The following is a 25,354-nucleotide window of genomic DNA, read 5'->3' as shown; positions in this document are numbered from 1 at the left end:
CTTCTAAATATGTGATAATTGCTATTGTCTGTGCATGTAATGAAAGAAAATAGAGCAAATTGGAGAAACGTTACCTTCTGCAGATAGAATACCTCTGAGGAGAAGGTTGTTTTAAATGTATAACACTGTTAGCAGAGGTTTTTTTAATCTTTGTTTACCTCTTGGTGCAGGCACGAGGCACACTTCCTATGTTTGTGCATTTAAATGAAACAGGATTAGAATCAACTTTTTAYTTCTTTTTGCACAAACTACTGGCTTCACAGGCTGTGTAGGTATTTTTCAAATGCACACACCGTTCTTACTTAAAGGTAACTGACTTTTGAGATAGGATGTGTATTATGGCCTTTGTATCAAGCTATAGCCATGTGTTGCATGCTGCTACTCTGCACATTTCAATAGTGACATTTTATTATCATAGATCATTTAGGAAACTACCAGAGAAAGTAAAATGTCTCCTCATATGACTGCTTTTTCATCTAGAAGCATAACACGCTGACTTGGGACGGTAAAGACTAAAAGGATGAGCCATTAGGAGGGCTTTCATATCACCTTTATCTTTTAAACACATCCTAACAGTTTACCTGGGCAATAATTCAGGGCAACGCTGCTTTGATCTGCTTGCAGCTATTCTTTCTACGTGCAAGAAAATACTCAGCTCTGGGGCTGGCTGTAGTTCCTGCTCTGCYGGGGCCGGTAGCAGATGGTGTCTGCGAGCCTCACACCACAAATATGAACATTTACTGTCGCTTTTGCTCCTGCTAATTCTTTGGTGGTTATGCTGTTGCCTAGTCAGCATCCACAGCAGAAAATGTTCCAAGGGGATCAGTTATGGGAAGTGTTTGGATAGTTTAAAGGAAAAAGTAAGAGTGCCTGTCCGTCTCTCAGCCGTGCTGGGAAGGTGGTTGCTGTAGAAACCTCTTCCAGGTCTAGCGAATTTAGAGAAGCAGATCATGCCCACTGTGACTCCAGATATCAGATCGGAGATGCTCCCAGGCACAGGGAGCCCGGCATCTCTTTCCGGAGACACCGGAGATGGCCTGGCCAGCTGCGCGACCGGGAGGGGGCCAGCCACAGTGGTTCCACGCGTGCGTTGGAAAGCTGCCTCTACCAGGGGAAAAGTGGCGAGGGGTCAAGAGTGAGTGGCTGTGATTTAGCTTGGGTTGGCAGCAGGTGCTGGGGGCTTTACCGTGACCACCTGGGACGCTTGAACGAGAGCAAAGCCGCTCTTTCCCGGAACATTGATCAGTGGCACTGATAGCAGCGAGCGCAAACAGGGCTCATTCGAGACCCCACGAATCAGGACCGTGCTTGACTGAGGGTTTGAACTCGGTTTCAGGTTGGGGCAGTGGTGTCCTAAGCCATTGCGAAGTGCCAATGGGAACAGGAGGCCGAGTATTTGCTCCCAGCTCCATGAGGGGGCTGAGTCGTSTTTTAATCGAGTTCAGTGGATCTGTACAGCAGAGATGCCTTTTAAATTAAAGATGTGCCTGCCGCAAAGCGCTTTACTTCATTTCCTTTGGAAAGGAGCTCTTAAATGCTTGATGCTTTGGATTTCCATCCAGTTCACCCCCCTGATAGGGACAGTGCCTGCTTGCTGAAGTAACAGGTATCTCTGCCCCGAGCTGAGGTCTCGCCGTGTGGCTTTTGGCGAGGTACCGCTTCCCCTGTGAGTTCCTAATGGTAAAATGAGCTGCCGGGTCTGTCTGGTTCCACCACACTCGTTGCAGGTTGTTCCTGGGCTTCACGGGGGCAACTCGAAATGATTTACTGTATTTCGGTTCATCTCGTGTTTTTGCATGTAAGGTATTGCGAGTCTTCGTTTCGCCGGATCGTTTGTTTCAAAATATGTTTTCTGGGACTAATGCTTCTCCCTTTCCAGTAGAGATTGGTACGGTGGAGCTGCGTCATTCTTAGCATAGCGTCGCTTCTGCAGAGCGATGGTTCTGACCCTCAAAGATTCTTTTAGCCATCCACTTTCTGAATGAAGATACAGGAATACCTCATGATTCAAGCATTACAAAATCTCTCATGTTCTCAGCTGCTATAGATACTGCTGATTTGTTTCGATAAGTGAGTGAGAAGCCCAGAGCTTGGTAGGACATGTTACTGATCTCATACAATCCATGCATGGGAGTCTCATTCAAAAATCAGTTTTCTCTGAGCTTTAATTTAAATGCAAGTGCCCCTCGAGCATTTTTCTGGGTCGCTTTTATTCTCACGCTATACTTCAGCACTGAGGAAAGCGGTTGATAAATGCAGACACCCGAATTAGCTGCGTGCCGGCTGCCGTCAGATGTACCTCTCTGCTCTCTTCGCTTTGATGGTGTACATGTTTGGGTAAATAGTAATACTCAGCTCTGCGGAGCTGCAGAAGGATTTCCAAACTTGAGCCAGTCAATCCCGGCTGCTCTGTAAGGAGGCAAGTACTCCTGTTATTAAGGCACGCCAGCCGGGGAGACTGTTTAAGGTGAAATTAAGAAATCCAAGTGCAATTTAGCTAGATGTTGGGCTGTCTGTCGAAAAACTCTCTGCTGCCTTTCTCCTCGGAAGGCCAGAGCTAAGCAGCACATATCATAAGCTCCCAGTAAGAGAGCTTTAAAATGGATTTGAGTAAAGTTAATACCACGCAGCACTGTGCAATCCATCAAAAGAATGCGATTATGCAATTATGACTGAATGTGATATTTGATTCGGTGAATGTTTGKGGGAAAGGTGAAAAGAGGAACGGAGCTCGAACGGTCACCCCGAGGCATTGCCAAATTAATGCTCCTTTGCGTTTAGCTGCTGGTAAAGCCAGTCACGGAAAGCAGATGTGTGGGAGCTGCATGGGGGTTCAGGGAGCGCCTCGGGCCGGGGCCACCGGAGAGAGGCCCCGCGAGAGCGTCCCCTGGCCCCTCCTCGGGCACGTGCCCCTCACCGGTACCGTAGAGTTAAAATACCCCCCCGGTTTTCTCAGAAATGATGGCCTCGCCTCCCAAATTATTTCCTTTTCTTTTATTCCTTTCATTTCTTTTCTCTCTATGTTTCAGATTATGCTTGGCCTTTGCCTAAACAGTTGTGCCCTATATGGATTTCCCTAGATGTGCTCTTTTCAACTGCGTCTATAATGCATCTCTGTGCCATCTCTCTTGATCGGTATGTAGCAATACGCAATCCCATTGAGCACAGCCGCTTCAATTCCCGCACCAAGGCTATTATGAAAATTGCTGCAGTTTGGACCATATCCATAGGTAAGCAATGCGGCTCACGATCTAACTGTGTCTTAATTTATAATAGTGTTACTCCCATTTTGATTTAGGATTTTTCAGAGGATACTCAAATTAATTTACCTGGCCTGCATGACTGAATATAATAAATGATTGCTGGGAAGTAGAAGTCTTTCACTGGGATTGGTCAGTGACCAAAATAAGGAGTGATTTTTCGGAACACCGTTGCTTCCAAAGCTGAAGCATTGCTGCTATATACATATCAATATGCCAATAAGGATGGTTACACAGACAAATGGAACCATAAAACTGCTGTGTAAACAAAGCAGCAAATAGCATTAGCAAAGGCTCAGAAAATAAAACTCAGCCAATGCCAACGCTCCGGCTACCCTGCAGTCGCTGCAGTTAAACTTGCTCGCTCACATTCTGGTGGCAGTTTAGCTAAAGCAGCGCAGCATCCGAGGCAGGCTAACAGCCAGATATTTACTGCCTCTTGTGCAGGCTTTATAGCCTCTGCTATACCCTGCCACAGTTGGATTGCTGCTAGTGCCGAGCCAGCTAGTTTGAAGTCGTAGTAAATGAGGAATAGACATAAAAGAAGATACTTGCATATTACTTCGATAAAAATGATACATAATGAAGCAGTAAAATAAGGAAGAAAAGGAAAAAAATGACTGTGTAATATCAGGAATTATGTGACTAACGTTTTTGGGAGGAAGTATTTCAACGTGCTCTATAAGAGACATTTGGGACTGGGTCAGAAGAATTGTATGACCTGTTCCCTCTGCTATATTGCTTTTTTTGCTTGAATAACAAGCAGTCTTGCACAGATTTAACATTTACCTTTTCTCTCGTAATGCGGTTGTGACTTTCAGCCCTGTACTGCAAGGAAAATAATGTTTCGAGTGCTTGAACTTCTCTTGGTCTATGCCTGCATTACAGATGGAACATGATACCTTATGTCTGGGTGCTACAGGGGCCMCTTTTAAAGACGCTTGCTGAGTTAYGGGAAAAAGGGCAAAAAATAGCAGAAACATGCCTCTTCTCTTTCTGAGTGTAATAATCTGTTAGAAACACGTTTTAGTGTGCCACAGGCACACTGAGGCTCGACCCTGTAGGAGGAAACCATAAGCTGTTGCTCGGCGGGATGCGGCAGCACCGGGGTTGCGACGAGCGCCCCGGCACTGCCTCCGTCCCCAGCAGTTACGGGCTGCAGGTCTTGCTTTTTGATGCGGATACAGCTGGCCCAGAGAAGTCTTTCCTTGCATCCCTTTACTTGAAGGCAAAGGCAGGATTGGTACCCCCAAAGGGTTTGTTCAGGGTGTGGAGCAGCCCTGGCTCTGAAACTCTGCTGGATTTCCACTATCTCCAGTGCATCTGATAGGGCTTATCCATTTATTTGGGCTTTTTCCAGATGATTGCATTAAGTGGGGAAGAAAAAGCACTCTCGGTATGTCTCTAACTTATTTTAGCGTAACTATTTTTGCATCATAAATGCAGAAATGTGGTAGACAGAGGAATAAACTGAACTTGAAATAAAAGAGAAGAACCCACCCAAAGTGTATTGTTATCTTACAGCTCTTACCCATCTGTCACTTGGAAAATCCTGCAGAAAAGCTACACAATTTTCAAGAGAATGAAATAGGTTAAGCAAATTCACCCTCCCTTCAGTATGAACTGTCACAAAAGAATCTGTGCATTTCTGTCCATGATTAAGTATCAAATTTAAGGCRGCACTTAAGCAGATGCTGGTCTGGTATGTGTTTCTTAAATCATGCTTCTGTTGGGCTGAAGTAACTTCTAAATGTGTCCAGAGTCCTGAATTTTGGTCCTGAATCAGAATTTAAAATAGGAAGTAAAAAGCATGGCATTTATCTTAATGTAGCAGCTTTTGGATAAGCTTCTGTTTTCCTGAAATGTTAATGCTGACAGCAAAACATATAACGGAGGTTCTTTGATCGTTGAGCTCGGAATTGCGCAGGTTGCACGAGCCTAACCTCCTGATCAGGTTCTTAAGCAGGGGAACGTAACGGTGCCCTTCTGTCTGTTGACAGTTGTTCCACAAATGGATCTTTGCCAGTGTCCTCTTTGTTGTGGATTAAAGTGCATCACAGTCACTCGTCCTGTGTTTTAGCAAATGCAACCTGAGCACGACTTTTTGTGTCCAGTTACAGAAGAAACAGGTGCTGCAAAGTGCTGGGTAGGGCACCTTGTGCAAAGGAGTTTGCTGGCAGAGAGCACTATGCCAAGGTTGGAAATAGAAATATAGGCCTCTGAAATATCCACACAATTGAAAATGAAAATAAATTACAGCTGTGAGCTTGCTGGCACAGTCTTGATGTTGTTTCAGACTTTGCACTGTTGCAAGGGCAAAGGTTTTCTCTGGTAACATGTGGACATAACCCATCTYGCCAGACTCCCTGTGTCCTCCTCTAAACAAGGTGCCTGAGGGCCACCCTGGCATGCTATTTTTTCTAGTAGTTTAAAGGAAGAGAGGAGATCCCCCTTGTAGCTCTAAGCAGGAGCGATAAGGAGGTCGTCAAACTGAATGCATTACGTTCCTCACCGCATGATACAGAAGAAAGTGTTTACTGGTAATGTTATTACAAAAGAAATAGCACTTTGGAACTGTGAATGRATGAACTTCAGGGGAATTATCTGGTGTGGAAGAACACGCACACGTTGCTTCTGATGTAAAAACAAGTAAAATGTTTTAATTCTGAAGCTCCTTTTGGTTTAATTGCGTGCCTGCTAGCTCAGCAGGGGTTTTCCTCCACTCCCTTTCCAAGGGAGGACAGAAATTGTAAGGTTTGGCCACTTACTAGAGGATGCCACAATTACAGACTTCCTGGCTCACAGTTTTACTTTGTTAAGAACAGCGTAACCTCAGTTTACTTGGTGACTGAGATGAAACCATCCTTTAATCCAGTGCCAGACTCCCTTCTCATATTTATTTGTCCTGAACCAGCTGTTGTTAATGGAAAGATAGCCTGAGCTTACTGTTTCTTACCTTAATTTTTGTACCACAATGTAACTATGAAGACTATGTGTGAGAGTCAGCTTCATTTACAGCAACAAGCGGTCACAGGATTTCTGCCCCCGGACATTGCAGCCTACCTGCATGACAAATCCTTAGCTCCGAAAAGAGATCAGCTCCAAATTCTGCTGTTGACATCTGTGCCATTAGCAGACCTCGCATGGTTGCTTTTTTTACTGTAAAGAATATGCAGTTTCTCAATTGAATGTGAAATTTTTCATTCTCATGCTGCACTAACCTGGCGCTGTGATAGTTGCAGCAAAACTGGAAATCCCAGATTTACTCTGTTCTGATTGCCTGTGCGCACTGTTTTTATTTCATCCCTCTTAGTTTCACGGGTAAGATGATTATGAAATCCTCTTTACAATCTGATAAGCTCCCTGAGCTCTTAATGCTCTCAAAACCTCAGTCTGGCAACAGAGCCGCTGAGGGCCCTTGCACCACCTAACACCAAAGCAACTGGCATCTCCTGAACATCTTCTGGCTAGCAGACAGGAGCTGCGAGCTCTCTTTGGCCTTGATTTTATGTCTCCATGAGCTACGGGATACCRCATGCCTTGTTTATGTAATATTAATCTTGAATGCTTTTTCTTAGTATTTCAAGAATATATATTGCCAAACAAATCTTTTTTTGTTTTGTTTTGTTTGAAAACAGAGTAAGTAACAAAAAAGGAAACCTGCAGCTGAATTATGGTAATGCTATGGTACATGTGTTGTTAGAGCTAGGCTTTTTTCTTTTCTTTCTCTCTCTGACTTGCTAATGATATTATAATTTTGGTTTTGGGTAGATATCCTGGGTTTGTGTATATAATAAACCATTCAACTTTAAAAAGGGATTTTACATTCCCATTTAACATTCTTACCACTTCGTTGTTTTTGTTTGAGGAGATATATTTATATAAGTATGAAAGATGTGTGCTGTAAGGATAAGTAAATGCTCATCTCAGATGAAATGATCGTCTTTCTCATAGCTTTTTGCTTCTGCCCTGAGTGTTCCTCTCTTACACATGCTGAGCAGCCCCAAGCGTGCAAGTTGTCCTCAGGAGGTCCTTCAGTGGGCCTCCAGGTCTCAGTTCAGCCTATCTCCCTGGGAATTGTCCTGGTTGGAGATGATACTGAGTTTGAGGAACATGCTTAGAGTGACACCACCAGCATTAAAAGGAATTTTATTCTTTATATAGAGTAAGAGCAGGTTATGCATGAAAGAAAAGGGTAGGCTGGCTGCAGTGATTCACATAGCATGGCTCAGTCAGTGTTTTAGAGCATGTTCTTCAAGCTCGATTTGTTTTGGCTTGTATTGCTGCCTACAAGCGTGTCCATCTGGGCTGAGTGACTTTCTCAGCAAGGCGTTTGGTTGCTTCCAGGGAGGGCTTGCTCACGAGACACGCTTGCTCCTGAGCACCCTCCACCCTGTGCGGAGCAGTGGTTACTCCTGAGAAACTGTTCTCCACGATAGGAGCACACACATGTGAATTTGTTTGCAGGCATCAGACCCTGGTTAGCAAACAAAAATGTGGACCCACGTTTCATGGAAAAAAATGGCAAAAACACGGCTAATGTGGAAGGCAATAAATGGAGGGTCTAAAAATGTTACCAGGATTTTGCTCAGACCTTTCCAGGCAGGTGGACTGGTGGTGTTTGTGGCTCATCACTTGGAGACGAGGAGGCAGTTAACAAATAAGCCAACTGTCACTAGCAAAGCAAAGGTTAGACAGGCACCGTTGCACCCTGGAAAAGTGTGCAAAACCCTGCCTGTGAGCACTCCCTTGAGAGGAGGACAGCGATACTGTTGCTGAGACAAATGATTGCACGTCAATAAGCCCTAAGAGAGGGCAACGTTATTTTCTCTCCAGATCTGGGAGAAAATGATATTAATGTATTTTTGTCTTTATGTGTTTGACATTAAGTGTTTGACAGTGTATGTTGGACTGAAATTCTTCCCTCGTGGGTATGAGGGTCGTAATCCACAGCTCTGTGAGCTGAGAGAACATCGTTAAAATCATTAGTGTTTGATCGTCTCTCAACGGCTGAAAAGGCAGCTGCTGAGGGACTGCAGACTTCGAGCAGTCTGTCCGTGCAGACGTGCGGGGGCTCCCAGGTTTGGGGAGGTTTTGGTGGTTTGTTGGTGCAGGTTGTCAGACCCCCATCTGTTGAGCCTGTGCCTGTTTGCACCAACTGAGGATCTGGTACAGATACAGCGCCAGGCCCCAGGGAAGAGGTTTTCTCCCCAAAGGGAGCAGTGCTTGCTTCTGCAGGTTCAAAAATGAGACCAAAAAATTCAGTCCTCTCTTGGCTGCTTGTTAAATTTTCTCACAAATGGTTTCTTTAACAAGAACACGGTACCTCTGCCTTCCTGGATCCCGAGGAAGACCTCCTGAATAATAGTCATCAAAATTGAAGTGAATAGCAAATTCAGAATTAGGTGTGCCCGATGGAGTTGGTGATTTCTATAGGTTGAAATGATGTAGTGGTGGCAATGCTGGAGAGACTTTGCTAGTCTTGAGGGAGCACAGAGGTGGCTTTAGCACTGTAAGTCATGCTACTACTKGCTGACTGCAGTAGCAGATCAGGTATTTGTGCTCGTAACACTTTGCAGACCTATCTTCTGGTCCTGGATCAGCCGGAGACCCTCCCTTTATGGCCTAGAGCATGACACTAAGGTGTCCTCTGCCTCGGTTTCCCATTTTTGACTGTAAGGTTATTTCCTCTAAAGACTTTCTTTTGCTCATATGTATTTGTTCCGTGATTCCCAAGAGGAGCGTTGATCTCTCCAGCACGTCAGCAAGAGTTGTATCAGGGTGATAAAGAGCAAGGAGCTGCCTTGGGATTTTGGTCACAGGTGTCCATGTTAGTTTGATTTTTACCATCAAACGTCAGTGAAATGTTTTGCCTGGGACAGCAGCAGATGGAGATAGTCTGAACCGTTTCGCAGAGAGGGTGGATTGACCATCCCACCGCAGCCATCCCAAGGGTCAGAGGAGACTCTGGACTCCTCTTCAAGGACTCCTTACTGCTGCYGACCATCCGTTTCAGCATCCCTGTGTGACTGCAGGGGGAAGCCCACCCAGGGAGCAGGTACTTTCTTTGGATGCCTCCCTGGGAGCAGGTGGCTGAGCAAAGCCAGAGAAGTAATTTAGCAAAATAGAAGGGCAAGTGGGAAAATCATTTATTTCTTCTGGCGTTTACTGGCATTTGCTACTTTTCCTTCTGGGCTTGGGTTGTTCAGCGCTCTCCCAAGGTTTAAGTAAAGGTCGGCAGCTTACTCAGGCACACTTAGTAATTACATTGCCCTTGCCTTTCCCTGCTATTTGCAGTTGTGCTCATTGCAGGCATAAGATTGCTCCAAGTTCAGGCCCCTTCTGTCTTTGATTTGAAACCAATACAAGGCTGGCACTGTTGTTCTGTTAGATAAAACTAGACCTAATCCTGCCCTCAAGGTGCGTTGTTGCTATATTAGCACATGAAACGTAGTGCGATTTGTCCGCTGACRTGYGGGGAATATAGGGAATTCTTGGGGWTTTYTGAGCTCTTCCAAAGCCCGCATTCTTCAGTTTGCCTCTAAAGAGCTGCCTTCCCAGAACGAGCGCCTTTTCTTTCGTAATACAAGTCGGGAGGCTGGTGTCTTGGGTTTTACTTCTTGCTGCCTGTTAGTTAGCATTAGAGATCTCTGCAGGCACCTTTCAAGGCACTTCTGCTAAGAAACCAAACAGCTTTGTTTTGGTTTTCTTCTCCCTTTTCTGAGAGGGTTAGGAGAGGCAACTCCTATCTCCTCCTCCTCCTCCTCCTCCTCCTCCTCCTATCTCCCCTAACGCATAGTTATGGCAGCTGCTAACGTTCAGGCGAATGTCTTTTAAAGTCATAAACTAAGTTTATTTTGTATGATGATAACGAGGAGGGTAAAGGCACAGATTTAAACAGGCAGTGTTTAGCGTGGGCACCCGTGTATTTTTGGTTTTGAAGCACAGACACGGACTGCTTTTGTGGCAGCTCTAGGCTTGTCTTGCACACAGCTAGCTCGATCTCTGGGTTTTTTTTGTTGTTGTTGTTTTTTTTAATTGTTTGTAAATGCCAGAGGATGGTAGAGAGGTCCAAAGCCCACCTGCRTCAGCAGAGCCCTTCCTGCGGATTGCAGCGGACTTTGGATCTGGTRCTTATGCCAGCAGAGGTGGCCCCTGGTATTCCCAACCCATGTACCAGCAGCAAAACCCTCTCATGTTCAACTCAGAGAATCCTTCATGTGGAAAGAAAAAGTAAACCCAGATGCGGGCTCCTGTTTTCTTTAATGAGGTTGCTGTCCCTGGAGGAAATGAAATCTCTTCTTATTTAAGAATGTTTTGAGAAAGAATGGAAATTAGTTCCTTTTTTTAGTGGAAGTAACCATCAAAGACTCAATCTTTCCAGTAATCTCTGTTAGTCTCAGGGGCATTCACAGAAGAAAACAAGATATAAACCAAAAAAAACATTATTGTTTTTCATTTAAGCCTAAATTTTTTAACTGTCAATTGTACATTTGGACTTTTTACCCAGCTTTTTCTCTGGAGCAAGCTAGTAAATGTTTTACCGAGACACATTTGTAGTCATTTGGGTTTTGTTTTATTAATTGGAAATCTGTGAAGAGCATCTGTTGCTCTGTGTCCGCAGCATCATGTCAGCCCCATTTGGTGAAGTGATCTGCTGGCTTGAGAACAGCTTTAAAGATGGCAAGAAGCAGAGTTAGGACAACAACTCCAATTGGATTTGTAATCCAGAGGATGTCTCTCTGTCTTGCTTTCCACCTGCCCTGTCCGAGAGAAGCTAAGGGAGGGGAGAAGAGGAATATCCCATGGGTCTTCTGGTTTGCATTGCTCAGGTGCCATGAGTACACTTACTGGTGAGGGCAGCACGTACTGAGCTGGGTCTGCAGGTGGATATTTGTGCGACTGGGGCTGCGGTGGCTGCAGTTTTGCAGTAACCCCCCATGAAGGAAGCCCCTCTGGCTGCTCTTGGCCCACACGAGGGCTTGGTCTGGAGAACCCTCTCCCCAGGGCCAGACGAGTTAGTGCCCATTGCCCAAATCCTCTAACTGACTTAGTTCACTTGAGGGCTGGTTGGGGGGTGGATCCATGATAAATCCACGTTACAGCGTGAATTCGCGTTATCGAGATGTGGTTACAGCGCAGATCTGCTGTACTGGAGCGAGTTACRAAGGGAAAGGGCAAGGCGGAGGAAAGCGTGTCAGATGGGGCTAATCCTCGGCCCGTTCAGCACTTCGGCAGCCTCGCTGGCTGCTGAATGCAGGGATGTCGGCAGGCTCCTTCCAGGGCATCTTTTCTCCTCCTAGCATTAAAGATGGGATTTCCTTGTAGGTAAGAGCAGGGCAAAGGCCAAGGGCTCGCTCTCTCCTCTGCCTTCTCAGTTGAAATCCTGCTTTGGTACGAGAGAGGCGAGGGATGCTTCTCCATCAGAGCGGCCAGCTCCTCATTCCCTCTGGTCAATGCTGGGGTGTCTCATGGTTGTGCAGGGTTTTAGACTGCCATCAGGACTCCCGATTTGCATGCTCTTTGTATCCCAGAATTAGGTTCCTCTTCCCAAATGTACTTCATGCATGTGACTGTGCAGATATCCTGAAACCCCATTTAATTTCCCTCGGATAAAGTCAGTAACAGTGAATGCTGTGGTGACTACTTCGTGAATGAACCTTTCTTTCTTTTTCTGTGTTTTATTTCAAATGAAATGTTTCTTTACAAGACTCTAAAGCATAAAACTACCCACACACATGTTTCCGCAGTGTAATGCCCTTGATCTATTCAGATTTCTTCTTTGTGGAAAGGCTGTTTGATCCACCTCCCGCCAACTCCTGAATGTCTGTGGTTTCAGGCAGCCAAGACATTGGAAAGATGTCTTTAGCGATACAAAGTCAATGACCTGACTGGATGAAGATTACTGCAGTCACAGGGACTTGACGTGGGCAAGTTACCAAGGGTTAACATATCAGAGAGGAGACAGTTACCTTGTCAAGGGTTCACTGATGAACATAACTTCAGCAGTGYGGAGAGAAAGAAGACAGGATCCTGGAACTATCACTTGGGCTAGTGTAACGCATGCTATAATTGCAAAAGGCATTCACAATTATTTCTTTTCAGAAGAAATTCCTGCACTAACTTACTGGCAAATGGTAATTTTATGATAATGACAGTTTGCAGATGTATTCTCCAGAATCCTGAAAAACACTTAACTGGAACAGTAAAAATGCCGTGGTTAATCTCTTTAGCATGTTACTGTCTGTTTAGGAGCTCAGAGTCCCGTGGGATCAGTTCTAGGACCTGTGATGTTCACAGCGATCCAAAACACAATCCAGATGCAACCCTGGCCTTGGCATCGGTTGTTACTGCTGCGGAGAAGGAGCTGGGGAACAGCATGGGCTGCCGCACAGACACAGCTGCTGAAGGCTCACGGACAGCCGAGGGGTCGGGAGGGTGCGGAGGGAGGGAAAGAGAGAGTGAAAGGTGTTCTGCTGCTCTCCAAGTGCCCGTGCTCCTGCATGTGTATGCAGTTCTTGTCCTTTCTTTGAAAAGACAGAGAGGAGTTAGAAAAGAAACAGAGGAAGATAACCAAAGGCATAAAAGGACTTTGGCACGAGGAGAGAGTAGAGTAGTATTCTTCTGCTCCAAAAGAGRTGTCAGATGGTAGAGATGATAAAGGTCTATAAAATCACCGAGGAGGTGGAGAAGGTGATGAGAGAGTGATTATTCACTGTTTCTCGCAGCAGAAGAACTAGGGGGAACGAAAAGAAATTTATCAGGCAGCAAATTTAAAATAAGCAAGAAATACTTTGTTCACATGACAAATATAAGTTGTGGAACTGATTGCTGCTGAGTATTGCAGAGGTATAAATGGGATCAAGAATTCAAGGAAGACAGGTCTCCCAAGGGTTATTTAAAAAAAAAAAAAAAAAGAAGAGTGTGGATATAACTTCTGGCTGTGGAATTCTCTAAGCTATAATGCCAGCAGCTGTCCCATTTTATACCATATCCCTAAATATCTGGTCCTGGGCACTGCCAGAGACAGGAGATGGGGCTAGGTGAGCCCTCAAGAGACTAACTAGGCCTGGCCCACCATGTCCTTCCTGTGTTCTCGTGTACACACAGGTTATGGTATTCCAAAATACATTGTTGTCACTTGTGTTGATTTTGGGTGTGTCTAGACAGATTTCTTTGAAAGGTTTCAGCTCTGTGTAGGCTTGAGCTCCACAGATCAGGGGCCAAAGTCTGCATATCTCTGTGCACGAAACTCATTCAGGTGAGACCCAGCACTCCAGCGCTAGTCCTCTGTTCCCTTTCCTTTCCGTCCCCCCAGGAAATGGGTGATGGCTTTCAAAAGGTAGAAGAGATCAGATACAGACGAAGTATTTTAAAATAATAAGCCCTTCCAGGACATTAGTGTTGGAAGCTGTTGACTAAATGGGTGTGAATAAGAGCTGTTGAAAATGCTTTCCTTCCTTCACTGCTGCGAGGAACAGGCCAGCCRTGAGCCGTGGGCGAGGGCTGCTATGTGCAGTCCTGGACAGCCGTGCTCCGGGCTGGACATGCTCTTGGCTTGGCCCATGTGCCAAATGGCCAGACGGCACGGGCATGGAGCCATCTGCAGGGACCCTCYGGTTAGGGTCCCTAACCTGCTCCGGAAAGGCCTGATGTTCTGAAATCCTGCACAAACAAGTGGTGCTGGATGATGCTGAAGAGGGAAAAGGGATCCAAAATGCTCTTAATCCCACTTCTCTTCTGTTAGGTCCATGACTGTACAAAGTAGCTGCACTGTGCCACCAGGATGCAAGAAAAACAGCCTTGGTGAGCACAGTGATTCCTGAGGCTTATTCGTCTGCTTAACACTTAGGAGTGGCTGAAAGTCGTGTTCCAGCTATTATAGCAATTGAGTCATTTAAAGTTTCCTTCCTCTCAGCCAGCAGATGTGTAGCTGGGGTTCTGATTTCAGACTGTCGTGTCAATCTGATTACCCTTTTTGTTACACCTTTTCTACTCTCATGGTGTCGGTTGCTCCAGTTCTTGCCCTTGTGTTCAAGAGGCTGGGGAGAGTAATGGGGCAGGTCCTGTGTGCTGTAGCCTGTGCATTTGACTGTGCAGTTGCCTCCTCTAAGAATCCGAGCCAGACAGTTCAGGTATGTGGCAACTCTCAGTTTTATACTGCTTGTGGATGAAATACTGGGACAGGTACAGTTTCCAGAGACCAGCTGCCTGCTCGCCCGGAGGTAGATAAGGAGGCAGAGTCCAGAACTGGGAGTTTTTCTGCTGTGAGTCCATGATATGATGGGGAAAGTGGTCATTTTTCTATGAGGATTATTTAATGTTTTTAACAAACTTGCTGCTAAATTTTAGTAGCTGTAACTCTTCTGCGTTTTGGTATTTTCTTCTTCAAAGTTTGCTGTTATCTGTCTTCTGCCTCTGATTTCAAAAGCTCCCCGAATGGGGAGGCACRGAGGGTCCRGCTGCAACACAGCACATTTGTGGTGTAATAACTGCCTTTTCTACAACCACAAATCACAAGTAATGCTAGAAAAAGAACTTGATARCTCAGTTATGCTGGATTCACTGYGGAGCACAGCAAAGCTGCAGAAGTTCCCAGCGGAGGGTGGTTGCGCTGTGGAGCTGTGCTCCCTGGGATGTCGTTTCCAGAGGTTTTCCCTTCCGCCTGGGAGTCGTAGCTTCTCTTTTGAACAGCTTTCGGCAGTGGGCTGACCACGTGCAGGACCTGCAGCATCTGTCCTGCCTCTTTGGAGTCCTGCCCAGCGTGGTAACCCGCTCTTTTTGCTCTTGCTCTTCTAGGGATCTCTATGCCCATTCCGGTCATTGGTTTGCAGGACGACTCCAGGGTGTTCGTAAACGGGACCTGCGTTCTCAACGACGAGAACTTTGTCCTCATCGGGTCCTTTGTGGCGTTCTTCATCCCCCTCATCATCATGGTGATCACGTATTGCCTCACCGTGCAGGTGCTGCAGAGACAGGCGACGGTGTTCATGTGCGGCGAGGTGCCCAAGCAGCGGAGGAGCAGCGTGAACTGCCTCAAGAAAGAGAACAACACAGAGAACATTTCAATGCTTCACAATCACGAGGGGGCATCGCACTTGAACTCTCCGGTAAATAAGGAAGCAGTGCTTTTTCGGAAAGGAACTATGCAGTCCATCAACAACGAGCGAAGAGCCTCCAAGGTCCTGGGCATTGTCTTCTTTTTGTTCCTCATCATGTGGTGCCCGTTCTTCATCACTAACATCATGTCTGTCCTTTGCAAGGAAGCCTGCGATAAAGGCCTCCTGAGCGAACTCCTGGACGTGTTCGTTTGGGTCGGGTATGTTTGCTCTGGGATTAATCCCCTCGTATACACACTCTTCAATAAAACCTATCGCAGGGCTTTTTCCAATTATATCCGCTGCCAATACAAGACCAGTAAAAAATCAGCGGTGCGACAGAATCAGTGTCTGAATGTTGCTTCAACAGCATTATACGGGAAAGATCTGACTTTAACTAGTTACCGAAATGGCAATGAATTCAACAGCATGGAACTAGATGAAGTTGAGGGTCTAGAAATGCAACCGGGGACTTCGGAGCTCTCCATAAACAGCTGTAATGTTGTAAGCGAAAGAGTGAGCTGTGTGTAAAGGTGGCTCACACAGCCTTTTGCTACAGTGTATCTGTAGCCAAAATATATTGTGTAAAAATGTAAGTGTTGGTCAAAGGACAATGTAAATATTGCATTCTGAACAAAGCTTTTTTTTTTTTTAAAAGAAAAAAAGAGTTGTCTTTCCAGTCCAGTACTTAAAATCATATATATTAATATACTGCAGTGAAGTTTAAGGTTCTATATTTACTGTTAATACTAGATCAGAAATATTAGTTACTTTGCATATGTCATGGACAAACTGTTTGAATTCTTCTTCCAGTGCATGAACAAAAATGCTGAATATTTATCTCAGGTGGCATTTGCTGGAGTCCAGAATGGCGCGTTAATAGTTATATATCAAATACATGCTATTAGACTTGGTCAGTATAACTTTCTTTTTCCAGTTGACAGTAAATATATACTTTAAATCCTCACCCACATTTGTGCCGTGTAAAGACCGTACAGAATCCTGGCAGAGAGGCATCACGAGAGCGTAGCAGTGTTGCAGTCACTTGGCCAGATGTGTCGTGTTATGGGTAATGGCTCGCTGGCATGTTGGGGCAAGCTCACGCCTTGAGGGACCTCTCTTAAGTTGTGGCTCCCTCTCCAACCCTGCTGGAGRCTTCTGTTTCCTTTCCATTCGCCAGGAGGTTCCTGCTCCGTCAGAAAGGTAGGGAAGGTGGTGCCGGTACGGGTTTGCTGTCCTGGCTGGATCCCTTGTACTCTCRGAGGAGAAGCCTGAGAAGCAGCACAACCCCCAGGTATCCGGCTGAGCCGTTTTTTAAAGAGTCTCAGATGTGTAAAAAGCCCCCGCTTTGTCCGAAAGATGACCGTGGGCGCTGGGACGGGGGAAGCTGTGAGCGGGCGCCCGCCCTTTGAATCAGGTTTTTTTTCTACCCAGGGAAGGGTGTTTGGGCTTTGTAAGAGCTCTTGTCTTCTTGCTCCTCACATCTCCTTATTGCTTGGCTTCTTTCGCATTTGCTCCCCGCCCCCCCCAAAAAAAAAAAACCCAAAACACCAAAATCTTGGGATTTGCAGTATTAAAATTCCGGTGATAAAACGCTGCGTTAGGAGCAGAGTAGGAGCAGGGGCGCACGCGGTGCCGGCAGGGCAGGCGGTGGGGGTCCGGGGGCGCCTCCCCGGCGGGGTGCTCAGCGGGAGAGGTGCAAATGAGGGGCCCTGCTCGTTTGCCCTGTCTCCGGAGGAGGGGGGCAGAGCTGGGCAGAGGACGGGGCTGTAATCGCTTGCTGGTGGCATGGTTCAAAAACAAGCTATGGCCARGGACAGGAAGGAAGCGCACGAGGAATTGTGACTTGGAACTAGTCTATGTGGAAGAATAATCTGGATTAACTTTTAAATTTGATTTATTCCATTGTGCTCCCCTAAGAAAATTATATCAAATTAAAGCCACTTAAATCTTAATGAAAGCATCCACATAGGGGTTTAATGCTTTTGATTCACACCATGAGTAATTTGAATTAATTCTCCTCTGTGTTCCTGTGTAGACGAACCCTCGAAGGCACCGTGTCTTTCTGGCCCAGTGCCTCTGGGGTGATGCCTCCCGTGCAATTTCCCTTGTGTAGACTGTTGTCTAATGCCAGATCTAACCCTTAATGTTTTTACGTCTTCATTAACTAATCCTCACATGTAGCCGTGCCCATCTAACACGGCTGCATTTGGCATCACTGACAGCAAATCCTCAGAATAGAAAAGCTTGAYGTTAGGCCTGGATAAGTTGCGTTTTGCTAACACGATCTGCTTGTACTCTAAGCTTGCTGTGTTCATCACGCTCAAATTAACTCGTAGGGGAAATAGAAAATTCTGCTAGTGCTTTAGCGTGCTGCTACGCCGTCGTCTCGCTGCGTACAGCAAACCCACRACCAAACTACAACGTAGGGGTTGCATCTACTGCTGGGTTGCTTCCAGCCTGATACGCTGAAGGCGATGGTCCTCTTTTCCCCTTCCCTCCCACCTGCGCAAATCCACAGCCCTCCCGTGAAGGCGGCGCGTGGCCCTGGAGGCAGGCAAGGTGTCTCGGGGAAGAGCGTAGCTTGCTGCGTGCAGAAGGCAGCAAACTGGTGCCTCGGTGACTGCGCTTTGCGTCAGATTGGACTATCTCAAGCAATACAGAAAAATCAGAAAGGTGGCATTGCTTTTGAAGTTTGTTTTTTTTTTTGCCTTGGGTGAACTTCATAGCACGTCTTTTACAAACACGTATATGTGTGTGTGTATATATATGTGTGCGTGTGTACATATATATACATATATATATATATATTTAAAAGCCAACCACAGACTTTGAAAGCATTTAGCAATAAGTTGAATTACAGTAGCTTCTAGCACATGTGTGAACAGGTCGTGTGTGAATAGCTCCTTTGCCACACAGTGTCCTATAAGTTAGCAAAGTCCACGCAAAGGCGTCGTCCTTGCATAGGAGCTTTCGTGTCTCACTCTTGCCAGTTCTGTTGTATGGGCAAAAAGGGAACCTGCTATATTTGGATGTAAATAATGAGAACTGAACAGAGAATTTGCGAAATTTTTATAAATGTTTTTAAAAAAATATTCAGCACCAGAATTGTAAATACGTTGAGCGTTGCTACTCAGCTGGACCCATTCTGATGTACGTTACCTGTTTCGATGAAGAGCCGAGGAGACTGCCTTACAGCACCTGCGTTCTTTCCCTGCCAGCAGACGGTGACATTTTTGTGAATAGTTAAGTACTGTCACTCACCCAACTTCCTTTGGGTCATTCACATCAGGGTTTTGTGATGCTGCTATTAATTTATTAAAGAAAGTTTGTTGGTTTAATCACTCTTACTTAATTTTTTTCATGGTCTATCGGGAAATAAACAAACAAACGTGCCCTCTCTTTCCTTCATCTGTCCCCAATTAAAATATGTCCTGACCAAAGAACAAAAAAACCCCAAAAATTGGTATAAGTAACTTTCGTTTCTCTTCCTACTCTTGAACTATAGCCCACAGTTGCTTAAATCCCTGAAGTCAGTGCCAGCAGATTTCCCTACACTCCCAACCCCAAAGCTTGGTAAATACAGAGCGAGTGATAAACTCTTCCCCCTTTTCTCCAGGAATATCTGTCAAAAATGGCTTTTTTTTTTTCTTTAATTGCCTCAATGTAAGGAACTGATTTAGTTCTGTGCACTTTAACCAAAGTCAACTTGTCCTCACAGCAGCTTTGCGTCTCCTGAGCTGGAGCAGGAGCCCGGTGGTGCCTCAGGAAGGCTTATGCCGGGCTGTCAGGCGGCGGAGCCCTCGGGAAGTTCTGTTTCCCTTGTCAAAGCTCGGCTCAGGTACATTTTTGCTTTAAATAGCGTGTGGTGTTTCCTTGTGAGTTTGGACTAAGCGAGTGACGATCGCTCCTTGGGAAGGGTGAAGGAGGCTGAAGCGCGTTCGTTGCTTTGTTTGCCAGCCCGGATGGGAGACGCGCGGACGGGCTCTCCCGTGAGATGGAGCACGCGCCGGGATGCTCTGACCTGGCCGGCACGCCGCTCCGCTCACTTGTGCTGGGGAGGCTAGTCGTGGGCTTCGTGTCGTGCTGTTGTCAGGCCAGGAAGAGCGAGAAGACGGCGTTTCRGCTCAGGAGCTTCCCGTTTTGCAATGCGAGCCATAAACGCAGAGGCCGTGCGGTTCAGCGGTGCGACCCTGCGCAACGCAGCGCGGGACGGCAGCCCCTGCACCGGCACCTCCGTGAGCTGCAAGGGCTCACGGCACTTGTGGGGCTGCAGGCTTCCCCGCTGGAGGCCAGGAGCAAGGCTGGCCCCGTCTGCTTGGGCAACGCTGAGGAAGGAGCCTTGGGGCCACGCCAGGCTGGCAAGGCTTCCCACCTCGGCATGGCTCTAGCGCCTCGCTTTTACGACTTGTGAGTTAGCAGTAGTTTTTATTTGAGTGGTCRTTTAAAGATGCTGATGTTAGATATGTGTGAGTAGTTGGTGTGAACAACRTGGTTATCTTGGTCTCTTCTTCCCTATAAAGACCCTCACCTCAGCCATCTGTGCCTTCCTTGTGGACAACTCTGCAAAGAGGTTCATTGCTGGCTTGATGTGCGGCTGGGGCTCTTCAGCTCCCCGTCCCCAGGGTGTGTACCCTTGCAGCAGGCTAAAGGCAGTCATCYGATGCACTGGAGCCCCAATGGCCCTGGGCATGGAGACCCAAATTCCAAAGGAAAAACTTATGTTTTAAGGGAAAAAGCAAACCKCAGGTTGCTCCTTCTCTTCAGGAATCTTGTTTAGCTTTGAGCTAATGAGGGGTGTTTGATAGTCTTGTAGACCAGTGATGCTRCTCTGGCATTCCCAAAGCCCTGGCCATCATGTGATAAAGATGCAGATGTCTCCTGGATGGGTTTCCTCCCTCGGTCACAGTGTCTTTCAGATGCTTACCAAGCCAACAACTGCACTTGRCTTTGACTCCATTTTAGACCAGGGTGAAAAAGGCGTCAGAAGCATTTTGCTGGAAAAGAGCTTACAAAGATCACCGAAGAGCAGAGGTGGACAGATGTACACACCCCTGCGTGCACATGCTCCCGCACACAAGCACACGCACCCCCGAACCCGCAGGAGGCAGCAAGAGATATCGCACTTCAGTCTGCCCCTGAGAAATGGGAATAGCTGAACAGCTGGGGGTGAAAACTGTAACGGGGAGATCAAATGCGGGCTGTAGGTGGCACTGCGAAATGTGGGCTGTTCTAATGGTAATTAATACCGAGGGTGCATGTAACACAGAATGCTTTTCTTTTTTTAGCTGTGAAGTTGTTATTGGCTGCCTCTCCCTCATTTTCCTTAAAGTCTCAGGCCGTCTACTTGTTTCTTTGCTTTTACCCACACTGAAACTCATGTTCTGAAGCTCTCAGAAGTCAACAAATACTGAAGTGAGGTGTCGTTCCCTCTCAGCTGTGCAAGGAACAAYGTGAAGATGGAAGGTCATCAGGTGGGTAGTCTTAGATGCATRTAAGAGATGGACAATCAGTGCAGCAAGGCGGGTTTGCCAGTTAAACAGCTGTGTCAGAAAATGTCTTATGGTCAGCCAAATGCATGAGCTGTGCACTGAAAAATTTTGCTTAAAAGCCTACATTCTGGGCTCTGCTGATGGCAGGAGAGTGTGTCTGTATGGGAGTCCACCAGCATGGGGTCCCCAGTGCTGCGCATGGCTGGGTGCAGCCCTGCTGCCCGCTCCGTCTGGGATGGGGCTGGTTTTCTGACCCAGTGCAGCATGTCCTGACACAGTGCCCCAGCAGGACTTACTGCCCTGTGCCGAGCAGTGAAATTGCAGACGAAGCTGCAGAAGGCGAGGTGAGGTCCCTGGGCCAGAACTACAAAGATTTTGGGGCACTAGCAAAGTAGGTAAGTGTCTAGTGGTGACAAAAGCCCAGCAGATTTGATTGCTCCGGGAYGGTGAAAGTAAGAGAGTTATACAGGCTGTTCACAGCAGCCAATGGATGAAAAACTACTGTGAAAAAMTTGAGAAAAGGGATCATGAAAGAGAAAGCAATGCTCGTTAGGTGTTACATCTCTCACGAATGCTGCCTTATCTTCTGCTTCCCCCAAAATGTAAAGATCTCTTAGAATTTGAATACATTTTCCCCAGCAGTTTCCTGGGACAGCAGCTGCTCTTTTGCCACTCCAGTAATACCGTGTTTATGGCTACAAGCACGTAGCTTGTTAGGTGACCTGAGGAATGAATCATGCATGCAGCATCACAGAGGACGTGTTAAACTCACTGTTCTGAACTTTCCTGTGCTAGAATCATAATTAGGTCACCAACAATTTGGATAAATTAATGTTTAATTAAAACACAACCTAATTATTCAGTGTATATTTCTTATGGAATCTAATTGTGACATTTTGAATTATTTAAATTGTTGACACACTGAAAACAATCTGTCAGCTGGTGTCTGTTAGACCACTGCCTGGTTGCATTTGTCAAAATTTAGAGCAGAGCTTTCCATCTGCGTGCCGTACTGATGTTCATGTCTCTTGCAGAAGAACCRAGCTGCTGAACAGACTGGTGCTGGTGATGGATGCTAATCAAAGCCACTGAAGAGTTTAGTCAGGATCCTTGTCACAGGGTTGGGCAGCTGTTYTGTGACTTTTTGGAGAGGAAGGTTTCGTTATAACTCCTGCAGAGCCCACACTTYCCAAAGATCATGATATTGCTCAAAAAAACAGGTGAGTGTGAACACCAAGCTGAGATCCCAACTGTCTCGTGGGTCCATCTCCCCTACTCACTGATATGTCTCAAATGTGAATGTGTCTCAAAACGTYTTCTGAGAGGACCCTCAGATCGCCATGCTTCAGCTCTAATCCACAGCACTGCTTAGCCCACTTGGCTCARTACTGCCCTAGCGATGCTCCTAGGTATTGCTAATGAGAAAATTCCCTGCATCCCCTACCAGGATGCCACGCGATGACATTTAGCAAAGCTGTGGGAAGTGTAACTGGTTGTGTGCGACAAAGCAGGTGATGCAGCAACCCATGGTGAACAAACAAGGGTTTTTTGTCTGGGACTTCTCCTTACCCAGATCCTTATTCCTTGACGGTAAAATACCCTTGGGGGTATTCCTTGGGGGTCTGCTTTAAAAAGTAGACTGGAGTGTGTGTTGGGTCTGAGTGGAGGCCCCTGTGACAGGCATAGTGGGGGTGACACAGGGTCAGGCGGTGGCTTGGAGAGCCCTTCTGATGGGAAGGGAGTAGAGAGCTTGGCTTGTTCCTCTTAGAAAGAAAAGATGGGGAAGAAAGCTCTCCATAAAGCCATCAGGGAGTGGTTATAGTGACTAAGGAAGGAGAGGAGTTATTTAGGCTAGAGGAAAACATTGACACAAAACAAAGCCAGGCCAGAAATAAACTAGGAATTAGAAGCAGGTTTCTAACAACTGACTATTACAGGTCTGGAACAGCACCTTCTGATGAGGCAGCAACAACAGTGACAAAAAAGCCTACTGGATGCTCTCACATTCAGGAAGGAGTGTATGCTATAGGGGTGCCACAGGAGGACCTCAGTGTCCTGCACCTCCAGGCTAGCAAAGCTGGGGGCGATGAGACAGCCATCTGCATGATGCCACCCCTGACCTCCTCGGCAATCGGCCCCAGAGCGTGGGAGGAACAAACATCTTGAAGCAAGAATACTATTTTTATGCTATGGTCCTTCCCAGTCCTAGGGAAGCCATGAAAAAGGCCACAACTTGGGAGGCATTTGCAGGTGAGATGGTCCCAAGTCAATGCCTCTCCCTCCAGGAGGACAAGCGGAGCATGAGGAGTTGAGGGATCACGGAGGCTGTGTGTTCCCAGCCCTGAGCCAGGCACAAAGTGTATGAAGCAGTATTTCATTTGCATTCTCGGAAGCATCCAGAATTAAGCAGGCTGGCTAGCTCGGGCCAGACTGCACGCAGTCACGTAAGTAAGTTGTATTTACCCACAACAGCACATCTGTGGACACTGAGTATTATTGGCCCAGCCTTGGTCTGCTCTGGAGAGCTGCAGCGTTGAGGTAATGTCCCGCTGGGCTGCCATTAGCTGGTGGTGTTCAGAAAATGCTGCTGAGTGGCTTTAAGTGCCAAGAGACAGTTTTATGCTTGCGTTGTCTGACTTTTAAAAAACTCTTTCTTTTGTCACTGTTTCCAGTTGTGCAACCAGGAACTCCATGCTTTTGCTTTACTTAAATAAATTGCGTTGCTGGCCTTTTCAGCTCTCTGCTGTTAAAAATGGGCTCAGCTGAACCTGGCAGGCAGCAAGGTTATTGTTTTCTCAGAGTCAGTGTTTCTAAACAGGCTGGCAATATGGGCAAAAACTTCTGGATAGCTATCAGCCAAGATTAATTTGAGAGCCCCAAAGCTTAGGACATGTTTCCAGTTCAGCAATAAAGAGCTGGAACATCATCAGATGAAAGGCAAGGGGCCCTCTTATGGGCTTTAGGCAGCACTTCTGTGGGAACAGGCTTTAACGGCAGAGACGAGGCATGAAAACATCCTTCACCAGGGCTCATGGTGTCCTGGCCAGTCCCTTGTTTCCATGTAACAAGGAAAAAACCATGTGTTTTTAAGCATGAATCACCAGAATGCCCAGGAGTACAAATGCTCTCTCTGAGCAGGTTGATAGCTGTTTCTGGCTCCATGATAGCACAGTGTCTGCATAAGCGCAATGGTAACGTAGCTGCTATAGTTGCGTACATCTTTATCCCCCAAGCAAAAAACCTTGAGGTTCCTTGGAACAACCTGGAAACAAATATAAGGCAGAAGATGCCCCAGACAGGGACCGCTCGGTGGCACAGCCGCTCTCCCCAGGCGCCCCGGCCAGCCCGGCTCTGCCGACTGCACTCGGACCTTGCACCTTGCGTGGGTGCAGGGGATGTTTCGGGCACCTGGAGGCAGGGCGAGAACCTGTCTCTGTTGTCTCCATTTCCTCCTCCTATGTAAATTTTATATAGCCATTTAATAGAGAAAGCTATAGAGACTGAGTTAATACACTCTTTTCACCCATGTGCTTGTGTGTCATGGCCATGTAGGGGGAGAGGCTTGGGGAAGCGAAGATGACGTGTCTAGGGGCAGATGGGCGGCCGCGATGCCGGCCAAGAAGCGCGTTTTGCCCAAGCAGCGTGCGGACTGGCAGCAAACGCTGCCTTGCACCTCCCGCAGCAGTGGCCACGCAGGCGGACCGCCGGCAGACTCGAGGAGGAACRAAGGGTTAGGCTTACAGTGACTACGCGTTCGCACCAAGCTCTCGGCATCTTCATTTTATCTGGCATATGTTCAGCTGCGACCTTTCTTTCTCAATGTGGGCAGATAAATCGCTCCTCAGTGCTCCGCGTCCGACCCTGGGCTATTCCTGAGTGGTGAAGGATGGATGTGTTTACAGATTTTAGCCTTGAAATACAGACCTTTCCCAAGAACATCATGTTTCGATTTGGTATGTATGTTTTCACCACCACTGTGTGAATTCCAGTGTTTTTAGGGCATAAAGATATCCAGATAAGGGAATTCTATTAAAGCAAACTGGTCCATGCTTTGTGAAAAACCCTGTATTTATTACTTGTTTTTTTCCTAAATGGAAATGCATCATGCAAGGCCCTGGGGCCTTGGTGAGGTGGGACACCCAACCACACCAAAGGCATCACATGCCTTTACCACCCACATCCAAAGCTTCCCGGGCAAAAATATGTTCCCAGGAAGAATATATTTTGCAGATGACCACGCTGAGCTGGACCCGAGCGCCTGGCTCCAATCCCCTCCGCTGACCCCAGCTGCAGGAACCGGGTGAGATGTTGGGCGCCTTCCAGCAGAGACAGGACGCAGCCGCCCAGGTCAGCGTTGCGGGGAAGCGGAGGTGCCTGGTGGCTGCTGGTGGAGGTGGACACACGGAGGCGGTGACCGCAGCCCGGACACGTGCCGTCCGGCTCAGCCACCGCACTGAAGGACGAGCCGCCCTCTGCTCTCCATGGAGCGAGGCCTCTTTAAACA

At 46.9% G+C, this 25,354-nt stretch overlaps 1 protein-coding gene across 1 annotated transcript in view; it reads left to right on the top strand.

Moving 5' to 3' along the window:
- HTR2C (5-hydroxytryptamine receptor 2C) overlaps positions 1–15,915 on the top strand; it is a 41,970-nt gene extending 26,055 nt beyond the window's left edge. Inside the window, exons 2-3 of the mRNA XM_026066315.1 lie at positions 3,030–3,230; positions 15,060–15,915. Of these exons, the coding sequence (XP_025922100.1) occupies positions 3,030–3,230; positions 15,060–15,889 (1,031 nt within the window). The 3' untranslated portion in view covers positions 15,890–15,915. The remainder of the gene's footprint in view (positions 1–3,029; positions 3,231–15,059) is intronic.
- Positions 15,916–25,354: the final 9,439 nt, after the last annotated feature.

Source organism: Apteryx rowi, unplaced genomic scaffold, assembly GCF_003343035.1.
Source record: "Apteryx rowi isolate R43461 unplaced genomic scaffold, aptRow1 scaffold_24, whole genome shotgun sequence".
Lineage (NCBI taxonomy): Eukaryota > Metazoa > Chordata > Aves > Apterygiformes > Apterygidae > Apteryx > Apteryx rowi.
Note: the sequence above shows the minus strand (reverse complement) of the source record. Positions and strands in the feature narration are given on the sequence as shown.